The sequence below is a fragment of the Sciurus vulgaris genome (genome assembly GCF_902686455.1).
Source record: "Sciurus vulgaris genome assembly, chromosome: 12".
Lineage (NCBI taxonomy): Eukaryota > Metazoa > Chordata > Mammalia > Rodentia > Sciuridae > Sciurus > Sciurus vulgaris.
The window spans coordinates 705698-718994 of NC_136473.1; the positions used below are offsets into that span (position 1 = coordinate 705698).

The 13297-nt window shown below is 47.3% G+C and overlaps 1 protein-coding gene and 1 long non-coding RNA gene across 4 annotated transcripts in view; one reads left to right on the top strand and one right to left on the bottom strand.

Annotated features, from left to right (window-relative positions):
* Positions 1 to 1699: 1699 nt before the first annotated feature.
* On the bottom strand, positions 1700 to 5536 carry LOC306641995. Its single transcript, XR_013758339.1, has 3 exons — positions 5352 to 5536; positions 3935 to 4083; positions 1700 to 3408 (listed from the first exon to the last, which is right to left on the bottom strand). It is a non-coding gene; the product is annotated as an uncharacterized lncRNA (long non-coding RNA).
* Positions 5537 to 5848: 312 nt separating this feature from the next.
* Positions 5849 to 13297, top strand: part of COG2 (component of oligomeric golgi complex 2) — a 34137-nt gene continuing 26688 nt past the window's right edge. For 2 of the 3 annotated variants that reach the window (XM_079106848.1, XM_079106849.1), the window contains exon 1: positions 5849 to 6001. In XM_079106848.1, the coding sequence (XP_078962974.1) occupies positions 5930 to 6001 (72 nt within the window). In that variant the 5' untranslated portion in view covers positions 5849 to 5929. The remainder of the gene's footprint in view (positions 6002 to 13297) is intronic. The other variant, XM_079106850.1, reaches the window with a different exon arrangement.

Sequence of the window (13297 nt, forward strand, 5' to 3'; positions counted from 1 at the left end):
TGACAAAAATCTGGCATTAAAAGTAGTGGTGTAAAAGAATACTAATTATGTGCAATCTAAAACAATGTTATGGTATATGATATATATATATACTATAGTATATATAGTATAAATATGTTTTCATATTTAATAGATGATGTTCCAATCCATGATCTTTTAGCATCCCATTCTTGTAAATCAATTATCTTCTGTAAATTTCATTTACCTCAAATTAAATTTATTTAGTCTTAATTGCAAAAGTCAAGATATCAAACAAATGTAGATAATAATAATAATTTCTTTCCTGTTTTAAAAAAATTAGAAACAAGGGATATAGATCTTAAATATTATAGAATTTAGCAATTTTATTATTTATTTGACCACCTGGAAAAATGTGAATTAATTATAAAGAAGCCTTTTTTATTTTTAGTTGTTTACCCAATATAAATTAAACCTTATTCACTCACGTGAATTAAAGTTATATGAATCCATTTTTATTTTAATTTAAAAATGTGAGCATGCTCATTGAACTGTAAGTAAATTTCGAAACCATGTAAATAACTATTGTGTGCACACATCTGTAGATCAGTCAAGAAAAGGAAATTTATAATCTATTGTAAGTGAAGCTCCATAGCAATGAACAAACATGCATTAAACATTGATTTAATTTGTCTAAGAATTTAAGACATAAAAAGGAAAACTTAAAAATATTTCGGGTTGCCTACTTTTTTCTTGATGATTGTTAAAATCATCCCTAAAAAGCAAAAGATTAATCCATTACAAAGCATAATTAGAACATCCTCCTCTGACTCTTGAGTGTTCTCCAGTGTTCTGAATAGAGATTTTGTCCCCACCCTTCAGTATCTCTTTGTTCATAGGGAACTGCTTAACTACTAAAAACTTTTAAAATATGTTCCCAGAAGACAAGGAGGTCCTGGATGATGAATATTTTTGACTCTTAGATTTAAAGCTCTTAATAGCATTTCTAAGTCCCGTGATTAAATCTCCTGAGCCATGGTGCTTCCAATTTCGGTGCTTTTCTCCTCTCATCCTGGTGGCCTGGCCCAGCGGGGCTTTGCCTGGGCAGGGAGCAGCCATGTTTTTTGTAGGCTCTCTGGCATGTGGAGGGTGTACCAGGAGCTCTGTATCAGGAGCTCCTCCCCACCCAGGAGTAGAAACCATGCTGTTTCTGGAGGGCTGGAAGCTGTGGCGAGAACACACATGTTGAAACTAGGAAACTCACTGAGCAATTTCCCCTTCTTAAGTTAGAGATTTTCTCTGAGTTCCTGATTAGGATCTTTTCTTCCCAGGATTCTGAACTTTTGCTCCCATCTCAACTGTAAGAACCCATGAAAACCACACCAGACATGGGAATTGACATAAGAGGGTTTATTAAGCAAACAGAGTGTCTCCTTGCAGGATAAGAGAGAAAATGAGAGGAAAGACAGAGGGCGCGTGCAAGAGAGAGTGTGAAAAGCGAGGAGGAGAGAGAAAGTGAGTAGGAGAGAGAAAGCACGAGAAAAGATGGCGGGAAGCCATCCTCAAGCAGTCGAATTCCACGGGCTAACAGGGGACCAGTAACGGAGGAGGATACCTGCAAGCTGACTGATGAACCAATAGCTAGCTAGGATGCTCACAGACTGACAAGTGGTTGGGAGGCGGGGAAATGACTGCAAGGTAAATGGCGGGGGAGCAGCTTTATATTACACTACATCAGCCAAGTTAGGTCTCAGTCTCTTACAGTCACAGAGATGCAGGCAGACCTGCCTGCTGGAGTCCGCAGTATTTAAAGCGACTGGGTCTCCATTTACATTTCAAGAACTGAAGGAGTTGTGTTCTTTCCACCGAATTCTCACATATTGAATATGGCTTAATACATTTTATTTTTCTCTCTGTAGAGAGCAAGTTCCCCAGGCTTGTCACAATTAAATTTCCTTTCCTTTCTTTCTACTAAACTTATTCACATGTGTGCACTTCCCATGGGAAAGGGGTTAACACCTTACCTTTGTTCTTTCTTCTAAAATTTTCTCGAACAGTCCCTGTTTGGGTGCCAAATGTGGGGGTCTCTCAGCCACGTCCCACATAAATGAGAAAAGGGTTAACTATTGGAGGATGATGTTGGCTGTTTATCAATCAATTACCCATAAACTTATCTACTCAATAAATGCACAAGAGCCAATACTCTTTTTTGAGAGGGGGCATGATAGACCTGGTCATACCAGCTTTGACCTCTAACAACAAGGAGTAGCCCAACACTCTTTTATTTATAGACACACAGGTAAAGGGGAGGAGCTTCTGTGATGGACAGGATAGGGTGGAGTCAGGGGAGACATTCTCTTAGGAGGACTATTCCAGAAGGAGACAGGGCACCACTCCCATGCAGCACCACATGCTTCCCAGCAGTTTCTAGAAGCGACATCTGTGTACCATGACTCAACCTAGTCTGAGTCTGCTAAGTAAGGATGGCTTCCCACACCCCTGAGCAGAGGGAGTGAGCAGAGAGGAGCGCGTCTTAGGAAAGTGGTGTGGCAGGTGGGAGGCAGCCTGGGACGTGTGAAATGGGCATCTCCATCTGAGGGAGAGACTAGGGAGTCTGTGGTGGTGCAGAGTGTCATCTGGGCTTTGTGGTCAACTGTTTTAAGGAGCAACAGGTTGGCTCAGGTGGGCAACTGAGCCCCAGCTTTCTGGCATAAGCAGCTGGCATTTGGTGGAGTTATCTACCCAGAAGCAGAATGTAGGAGGAAAAGCAGGCCCTTCAGCAAAGACAATGAGTTGACCTTTGAATGTGTGGAGCTGGAGGCACCAGCAGGACATTCAAGCGAAATGGCAGGTGACCTGGGTCTGGAGGGGGGGAAGCATGTGGAGGGTGTACCAGGAGCTCTGTTGACAGTGGGTGGGAGCCAACCCCATTGGTTAGGTCACCTTGACCAGCAAGAGGGCTGAAAGGCATAACCTTGAGGCCACATGCAGTTGTCTGTGCACAGTCCCACCTCTGCGGAGGTTCAGAGTTCCTCAGGGTTGGAGGACAGGCCTTGAGCATCATTCACTCTAGCTCCCAACACAGTGCTGGCCACACAGAAATCCACTCCAATTTGATCTCTCTGCATGTTCATCTGCTAGAATCTTATCATAGTTTATTATTTGGAATGCTGCTAAGAGGTGATTTGTTTTAAATGATGACTTTTATTCAAATATGAGATGCTTATAAATTTTTACTTAACACATTAATTGACCAGGGAACCAGTGATGTATTAGCACGACATCAAGGGAAAGTCCAAGAGCAGACACACATATAATCAGGAAACAGGTGAGGACCAGAATGAGAACAGAGCATGAAGACTGGAGGAAATGCCCATGTGAGTTTCCAGAGCCTGAGATTTCTCTGCAATTTTTGAGTTTTCAATAGAAAACCTGCCCCAAATGTAGGACCTACAGATAGGTGAGAGTGGGAAGAAAGATATGAGCTCTATCACAATGGAAAGAGGGAATTAAGAATTTTCTAGACATGCAAAGTCAAAGAGGAGTTCATATTTATTTAGAACTGAAGTAGCAGGTGCATCCTTTATAAAAAAAAAAAAGGGGAGGACACGAAGGGAAAAGATCACGGGATGTAGGAGAGATTTAAAGAAATAGAAAAATGTATCAAGGCTCTTCTGAAGAAAGGTTCAGATCAGAGGGAAGAAAGTTAGGGTATACTGGGGGCCTATTTGTCTCACACTGATCAGGTACTTCCATGCATGTTCTGATTTGCTTCTCCTACACACACTGTGCAGCAGGCGTTGTTGGTAGGTTGGTACTCAAACATCCAACAGTAGATAAATACCTAACTGCATAGGCACTGGGCAGCCAGAACCTGGCAGGACTGTCCAGTGCTGGGGTCAGGCAGCAGTGGTGTGGGCACACAGCAGGCTGCAGATGGACCACTTAACAACCTTCCAGGACCTGTCATATTTACCAAGCAGCACAGCAGAAACGACTGAGCCCGCGACAGAAGTGCTGAGTAGATGTGGGGCCGTGTCCTCCGGGCAGGTTTCAGCTTCCTCTCTCTCGCCTTCATCTTCTCGACGGTGCTCCACCCACATCGAGGCTTTCCTTCTGCCCCAGCTGAGGTGGGCAGCAGGGACCCTCGTTCCCCTGTGCGCCTCGTCACCGCAGCCTCCCCCAGAATTAGCACACTCGCTGTACACATTTAGGCTCACTTCTTTGCTGAAGGTCTGGGGACTCTGTCAGAAGGGACTGGCGCTGGTGGGAGGAGTTCACGTTCCAGCTCACTGAGATTCCCACAGAGCCTCAGACACTGAGGAGTGTTCCCAGAGCTTTGTTGGGTCTGCCCTGCATCCTCTTCCCTCCCTCGGCACTGGGACAGGCTGCCTGCGTTTGTCACTCACCTCCCATCAATAAAGGGGCCATGTCAAAGGCTAAACCCTCCAGGGCCAGCCAAGATTGGTCATCAAGATGGTTGATTTTGTAGTGCCGTAGAGCAGAGGGCTGCTGCTCCCCAAGAGGCACTTTAGGTTTTTGTTTTCTTTGACAAATGTGGCTGCCCCAAAATACCTCATGACCACAGCCCCATCAAACACACCATGGTCACTGACCAGCTCTGCCTCTGGCAGTTTCTGTCCAGGTCCATCCCATGTGACTATACCCACAGCTTCTCTGGGTGAATCTGTACCTCTGCTGTCCCCAGCCTGAGAGGAACTGATGACTAAGCAGAAGGTCTGTGGTCAGCTGCAGGACACTGCCCATGTGTGAGCTGGCCTTTCTGTCTATATAAGCAGCCTCCCCTTCCCCATATTAGAGTGGGTTGTGTGCTCCTTCCCTTGTATCATAACAGAAGCCCTAATTAAGCCCTAATTAAGCCTTTCTTTCTCTCTCTCTCTCTCTCTCTCTCTCTCTCCCCCTCTCTCTCTCTGCCTATTTGTGATCTCCATCTTGAGCACAGCAGGCCATTCTGGTCACACTAAAAGCTTCTACTAATGAAATGGCTGCGACTTGGGGCCGTAGCATTGAGGGCAGCCAGCAGCTGGAATGGCAGGGAGTGATGGGGGGTTGCCAGGAGCCACCAGCTCTGGAGATGCAAGAGCTGGAGAGCTGCTGGAAGCGGCAGGGGAGCAGCAGGGAGGGCTGCTGACCCCCAGAGCTGAGAGCTGCCGGTGCTCAAAGCAGAGCGGCTAACACCTGGGGAGCTGCACTTAGTCTACCCGTGATTTCCATCCAGATGGAGCGAAGTTGTCCTCTGTGGCGACAAGGGCATTTTGAGTCAGTAAGGTGTCTTTTTCCAACATGGGCTGCCAGGAAGCGGGAAACTGTGTGATGTCTGGGTCTGCTCGAACATGCACCCCAGACCTGCACATGGGTGAAGGTTTTCTTACCAGTGAACCAAAAGTCAGTCGGGGACCAAGGCTTCCTTCCTCCAGGCCCCAGGTGCGGCTCGGGCGCGGCTCGCGGGTGCGCGGGCTCCCGGCCTGCCGCGTCCTGGCCGCTGGGGGGCGCTCCGCCCGCGGTCCGCACGCACGTGCGCTCGCGGTAACGAGGAGCGAGGGCCGCCCTCTGGACGGCCGGCGCGGCCACACGCACCTGCGACCAGGACGGACACGCGCGCCTGTCCCTGCGTTCTCGAGCGGACCCCGGGCCCCGATCGGAGGTTCGTGCCCCGGACGCAGGCCGGGGGCGGGGGCACGCCACGCCGCCGACGCGGGGAGCTGTCATGGAGGAGGCACCCGCCCGACCGAGCGCGAGGCCGCAGTGCCGTCCTCCGCCGCCGGGGGCAGCACCGCCCGGCCGCGCGCCCGCCGCCCCGCGCCGCTCTTGGCGTCGGCCGTGCGCAGCCGCCCGCGGCGCTCGCCCATTGGCCGCCCGCGGCGCCGCCATGTTGGCGGAAGCGAGCCGCGCAGAGGGGCGGGCCGCCGCGTCCTGGCCTGGCCGGGCTCGGCGCTGAGGGGCCGGCGGGATGGAGAGGCGCGGGATGAGCCTGCCCAGCGGGCCGGACGCGCTATGCTTCGACAAGGACGAGTTCATGAAGGTGCGCCGCCCGGGTGGCGGGGCCGGGCGGGGGCCGCGCGGAGGCCCCGCCGTTGCCCGCGGGCGCCGTGCGGGCTGCGGGTCGCCGGCCGGGCTGGGCTCGGGCTCCGAGCGTGCCGAGCGCGCCCGGCAGGCGGTGCACCGGGGCGCACCCGCTCTCCACCAGGTGCACGGAAGCCGGCTTGAGGATGATTGTAGGGTTCCGACTACAGAAACAGGCCACTGTTAATAAAACTTGGTCAGCTCAGCCCCGAAGACTCGGTGCTTCGAGCTGGAGCCCGGAACTCGGCTTGCCTGTTTGGTATACCCCTCCAGGTTGGCTTTCAAACCATCCAAAATTACGTTTATGTTTAATTTCTTTAGATTGGAATTTTGGCTACCACTGAATTGCTAGTTCCAGAGTTAGAAAGTTAAAAGTTTGGGCTCATAACTTTTTCAGGGGTCAATGTTTTTTCTGCCTAATTGGCCTGTCTCTTTGATACGTGTATTCAGTTTGCATCTCCAAAGCTCTGGTGTTGTAAAAGCATTTGTTTGTATCCCCTAGTGTGCCGGTATCATTTTTCACGAATGGGACTTATCTAGACCCCTGAATACTCTACCTGTCCCCCTCCAGGGAAGTTCACACCAGACCTCTGTAATGAAAAGCATAATTTGAATGGAATTCGTGAAAGACTTCAGAGACCGCTGACTGATCCAGAAACCCTTTGTTCCACCCCTGGCTAAGAGCTGCTCTGAAAGAGTAGAAAGAACTGGCTACCTCATGGGGAGAGGTATACCGAAGGAAGAAAGAAGCGCAGAGATCAGGGACCTTCTGACCTCAGAAGTCTTGTCCACCTCTTGGCTTAGGCTTCCTTCAGACCCAGAGCAAGCATCTTTTCTGACTCACTAGCCCCACTGTCGTTCTCACTTAGAGTTGACAGATGGCTTTGGTAAATAGAGCTTCAGGAAGCAGAACGCACAAAATACAAGTCATAAAACAGATCTTGGAGTTAGAGAGTACACAGGAAGCAACTGGAATGCAAGACATTCCATGTTTTTTCATGGCTCTTACACTTCTCAATATACCATGCAGTTTGTAGCTCTGATAAATGTAGGTATTTGCATTCTAAAATACAGAGAACAACTGTTCTGTGTGAAATGTTGCTTTCCTAGGTGGAGCTTTAAGTTAAAAGTTATTTGCAATTCCTGTTTCCTTCAGAAAGACACATGATACAGTTTTGTGGCAGAAAAGATGGATGGAGTGTACATTTGTGCCACATTCACATTTTTGCAGTGGGATAGGTTTTATGCATGAGGTTAAGATATCAGGTATGCATTAGGAGAGTTGAGGTTATTTGAAGTCCAGTCATTTGGAAACTCATTAGTTTGCCTAAGATGATGACAGCCTGCTAGGGCAACAGTAGCAATTGTTTATTCAGTTAGTGGGCATTCTTTGATCATCTACTATGTGGGAATTGACAGGAAAGAGGAGGTAAGGTGTGGCTTAGCTCTTGAGCATGGTGATGGAAAGAATGCATCCAGAAATTTGCACGTAGTCTAAGTGGCTGGAGTGTGGATGTCGGGAAGGAGACTGAATGGGTGTGTGGAGTGGGGTTGCAATTTAGAGTGGGCACTGTGTCATGTTTGAGGGAATTGTGGTCCGTGCAATGTTCGTTGTGGAACTACGGTCAACTTTAAAGCAGGAAATTATATAGTCACATCTGTTGCATTGGAACTAATAGCAGGAGGCTGCTTATCCCTTGGGGTTGGCAGCCAACTGACAGGAAGTAGGACATAAATCTCAGCCTTAGGAGAGAGAAGGTGGTGTGCTAACAAGGACAAGTTAGACCCATAAGTGTGGGCATGCTTTTGAAGTCAGATCCTTCCTCTGTCTCCTCATGTGACTTCACAGGCCATCAGGTGGGCACATCCTGAGCTGCTGCTGACAGCCTCCATCCTGCATTTCCCGCCTGCTCTGGGGCTTTGCCTTCTGAACGCTGCACTGGTGCTGGCTGGCGTGTCCTCACCTTCATAGGACCTTCTCATTCCTCTCCCCATGCCTTCCCACTAACTTTCACACTTGACTTCTATCTTCACTTTGTCACCCTTCACTTCCAGCCCTGGTGTTCCTCTGCACAGTTTTCACAGTCAGCCAGATGTTGGTGCAATAGACCCTTCCCATCTCCTTCCTTGACCTCCCCAGACCAAGTGTGCTTTCCATTTGCTTTTTCCATGACCGTCGTGCTCTTTGGTTTTTTTAAGATAACCATTGTCCCTCTCACAGCCCCTGATGACTGACTGTAGGCTCAATCATGTGTCCTCTCCTTTTCACATGCTGTCCAGTTTCCCTGGTGATGTGCTCCATGCAGCTTCACTGACCACCTGTAGGCAGGTGATGCAGGTTCTTTTCTCTGGCACATGTATCTCCTGATCTCAAGTCCCGTGTACTGAGTTCCTTGATGTCCTTATGGGGTAACCCTGCACCTCAAACTCAGCATGTTCAAAGCTGCATGTGTGGGAAACAGAGGACTGGACCTCCTTCCCTTGAAGCCTAGCTCTCTGCTCATCTTACCTGTCCAGAAAATGCTCCAGCACCCAGCCAGAAGATTCCTCACAACACCTCTCTTTACCCTCTCACGTGCAACCTGTTGTCAGGCCCTGTGATTTCACTTCTGAATGCCTCTTGAACTCATCTTCTCCATCTCCTCCCTGACCTTCCAAGTTACTGTCATTTTGGGCCATTTTACTCATGGCTGCTTCTGAGTTTCTTTCATCCCTGTGGCCTTTGCAGTCCTTTTTCCATATTGCAGTCAGGGTGCTTGTTTCAAGATCTTGCATGCTCTCTGGCTGATCTGTGTGCCTGGTCATGAGAAAACATTTCCCAAAATATTTGAGACCATTCCAAAGCAGTGCGCTCATTCCATTGGTAGGTGATCCTTAGTGGTATGCACTTTGTTTTAATGCTGAGTCTAAATCTGTCTGTGTTGAACTTAGGTCCTTTCTAGAACCTCCACCTCTTGGCATTTTTCTCCCTCTCTGCTGTACATGTTTAATGATGAGAAAACTAGCCTTTGAGGCTCCTCTGTATTTTAATTGGGTGAATTGTGAATATTGAAGCAAAAAGTGTCCAGGAGGAGGAGGGCCACCTGTGTCTTGGTGTCCTGATACTGATCAAATAGTGACAACCTGAGGTTGGGCTCTGGTTTCAGGTTCCTGGCTGGCCACATGATGGTGCGACACACTGGCTTCCCTAGGATGTGTCTCCGTGTCAGTGTATTAGGGTGGTACTTATCTGAATAATCTTTGCAGCTTCTTCCAGCTCTTGACATTCTGTTTCTTTCTGAAAAGAAAGAAACTGGCACCCTTTTCTTGGTTTACAGATAAGGAAGCTGAGGCCCAGAGGCAGCGCCACCTTCCTGAGGTCACTCCCCTAGTTAGGCAAACCAGGACCTTTGTCCCTGACTCCCAGGCTTTGGCATTGGAGAAGTAGTAGTGAGGCACCTTGAAGAGGAGCTCCGGGAGGTGTGGTGCCCAGAGTAACATCGAGAACAGCCCAGGAGCTCATGAACCAGAGCTGAGGCCTACGTGCCTGGCCAGCAGGGCTGAGACCTCAGCCTCATCGTAAGGAAGGGAGCCTAGCAGGACTGGTGAGCTGGCTCTGCTTGTAGGTTGGGCACATTGAGTGCGGCTAGAGGGGGAAGGTAGGCTACTGGAGTGGACGCATGGACTTTAGCTGGAGACAGTGGCCAAAAGTGAGAGAAAAGCGAAGAAAGGCAGAGAGATGCGGTTGTACCACCTTAGCTTCCAGCTGCCCTCAGCAAGAGGTGGAAGTGTCACTGCTCCACATCCTCACCGGCACTTGGTGCATCCTGGCACCTGTTTACCTTCCCGGTTCCTTACCAGCACGTGACGTGGAGCATCTTCTCAGATCCTTTGCCGGTTTTTAAATTACATTATTTCTTACTGCCCCTTTACTGATTGACAAACAGATTGTGTACAGTGTCCAGCTTCTCTAGTACTTGTGACATGATGGCCATAGTTATGCTAGTATGTCCACCCCTCACATGCCGACCCTCCCCTTTCGTGTGGTCAGAGCACGTAGGATCCACTCTTCAGAGCCGTGTTCTTAAACCACAGTCATGCCGTACATCATGCTCTGGAACACATCCATCTCATCCCTGAAGGTGTACCCTTGACCACACCACAGCCCTGACCACCCTTCTACACACTCCTAGGTGCCATGTGTAAGCTGTCACGCAGTGTCTGTGTCTTGCATCCTCCACGTCCATCAGCGTGGTGGCAGGTGGCAGGCTTCCCTTCCTCGCTGGGCAGTCCCAGGGTGTGTGTGCCATGTTTGCCTTGTCCCTTTACCTGGAGGTGAACACAGGTCAGCTGTCCTGAACATAGCCTGCAGACTCCTCTCCAAGAGGGACTTCATCTTTGGACATGTATCCAGCAGTGAGTTGCTGGTCCTAGGGTGGCTCTTCTACATTTTTAGGAGTGTGCTGTTTTCCATATAGGCTGCATGATTTTCTTTATTGTTTTTGATACTTTTATGTGTATTTGGGGTTCAACTCCTTTTTTAGGTATCTGTCTTGAAGACATTTTCCCCAGCCTGTGTCATGTCTTTTCCATCTCTGAACAATGTCTTTTGTAAAGCAGAAGCTTTTGGTTTTAATGAAAGTTCAGCTTATCACTATTTTCTTTCATAAGTTGACTAAAAAGTCATTGCTAAAGCCAAGATCATCTGGATTTTTCTCCTGTGTTATATCCTAGAGGTTTTATAATTCTGTGTTTTAAATTTAGGTCTGTGATCCATTTTGAGTTATTTTTTGACAAAGGTTTAAACAGTCTTTCAACTTCTTTGGGTTTTTTTGTTACTGGTTTGAACTCAGGGGCACTTTACCACTGAGTCACATCCCCGAGCTTTTCATGTTTATTTTGGGACAGGGTCTGACTAGGTTGCCCAGGCTGGCCTTGAGCTTGTGAACCTCCTGTCTCTGTCTCCCAGTTGCTGGGATTGCAGGCGTGGCCTCCGCACCTGGCTGTGTGTTCATTCACACGTGGAGGTCCAGTTGTGCCACACCCCATTGAAGAGGCCCTCCTTCCTCCTGGTTTGCCTGGGCTCTGGGTCAGCATTTGGCTTGCTCTACTTGTGTGGCTGTTTCTGGGCTCTCGTTACCCTGGTCTTTGTTCTTTGGCCAGGCCAGCAGTTTTGGTGACTGTGACTTTCAGTGAGTGTAAAGGTGGGTTACTGTCAGTCCTCTGGATTTGCTTTTTCAGGATTCTGTTGGATGTGCTTGGTCTTTTGTCTTTCCAAATACACTTTAGAATCATTTTGTTAATAACCTCACATAGTTCCTGGGATTTTGATTGGGGAAAAACTGAGTTAACAATACTGAGTCTTCCTACTACCCATGAACTGAAATATCTCTGCAATGCCGTAGGTCTTACGTTGCTTTATTTCGCTGGAGTTTTGTAGTTTTCCTCATGCAGATCTTGTACAGTTTAAGTTTGCACTTAAATACTCCATTTTGTGTGTGTGCTAATGTGACTGTGTTGTGCTTTTGATTTCAGTCCACTTATTCGCTGCTGTTCTGTGGGAGAGCAGTTGACTTTTGTATATTTGCCGTGTGGCTTACGTCCTTGCTACTGTTGAGTATTAGTTCCAGGAGTGTTGTTGTTTTGGGTTGGTTTTCTTTGGAATTTTTTTGTACCATTATGTTATCAGAGAAAAAAAAAAAAAAAAAAAAAAAAAAACAGTTTTATTTCTTCTTTCCCTGTTGGTACATCTTGTATGTCCTCCTGTTATCTTATTTCCTTAGCTTGAACGTGGAGTGTTGAAAGGAGTGGTGAGGGGCTGTTCCTGCCTGTTCCCCATCTAGAGGGAAGGAGTCTAGATTCTCCCTTGACAGAAATTTAGCTGTGGGGTTTTTGTAGGTGTCCTTTGTAGAGCTGAGGAACTTTCCCGTCTTGTTTCTGGCTTTCTGCATGTTTTTGTCATGAGTGGGTGGGGGTTTTGTCAAATGCTTTTTCTGCATCTGTTAATCACACTTCTCTGTTGATGTGATGGAGTCAGTCATAGATTTTCTGAGGTTAAACCAGCTTTGCATATATTGTTAATTTGTTTGAGATGAAGTCATGCTGTATTGCCCAGGCTGGCCTCAAACTCATGATCCTCCCACCTCAGCCTCCTGAGTACATGGAATTGCAGGCATGTGTCACCATGCCTGGTGATGTATTATTTTGGTAGACATTGTTGTCTCTGATTTGCTGATATTTTCTTGAGGACGTTTGCATTTATGATCATGAGAGAGACTGGTGTGTAGTTCTCCTTTCTGGCAATGTTTTTGGAATTAGAATAACACTGGCCTCACAGAATAAGTCAGGACGTATGACCTCCACTTCTGTCTGTGGGGAGGGGAGACATAGTTGTATGATTTCTTACAATTACATGGTGTCTTCATGAAATGCCAGGTTGCTCTCCCTGGAGATTGTGCAGTGGTAACCACCCCCTTCCATCTGGTGGCAGCAGTTTTATCCATTTAATTGATCTTTTCAGAGGACCAGCTTTTGGTTTCATTGATTTTTTTTTTTTTCTGTTGATTTCCTGTTTTAATGTCATTGGTTTCTGCTGTGATCTTTATTTTTGCATTTCTTGTGCTTATTTTAGATTTAATTTGCTCTTCTTTTTCTAGTTTCCCAAAGTGGAAGCTTAGGTAGTCAATTTTAAATTTTCTAATACTTGGATTTCATGTTATATTTTCCTTTTTAATCATGTTTTTGTTCCACCCTAGGAATTTTGCTAAGTCATACATTTGTTTTCATGTATTTCAAAATAATCTTTCTCTTGAGACTTTTCTGGCTTGTGTTTGATTTAGAAGTGTATTTGATCTTTAGGTATTTTTGAGTTTTCCAGAAATCTTGTGTTATCAATTTCTGCTTTCATTCTGCTTTGTTTGAGACCACACCTTGTATGATCTCTGTTTTTAAAATCTGTTAAGGTGTATTTTATGGCCCAGGATGTGTGTATCTTGGGAATGCTCCACAGAGCTGGGAGGAAGCACAGCCACCTCTGCTGGAGCAAGAAGCTGAAGGTGTTCTGGGCAGCTGGTGGATGGTGCTGTGGCCAGCCTGGCCCTGCTGGCTTTCTGCCCACTGCATGTGATTGGTCATCAGACACAGCCCCGTAAGGACTGTTCTGTCATCCTAGAGAATCAACTCCTATATTAGAATGTAATGCCCTCTTGATTTTAATAATTTTCCTTGCTCTAAAATCTGTCTGAAATCAATATGGTGATTGAAGCTCCCTGTTAAC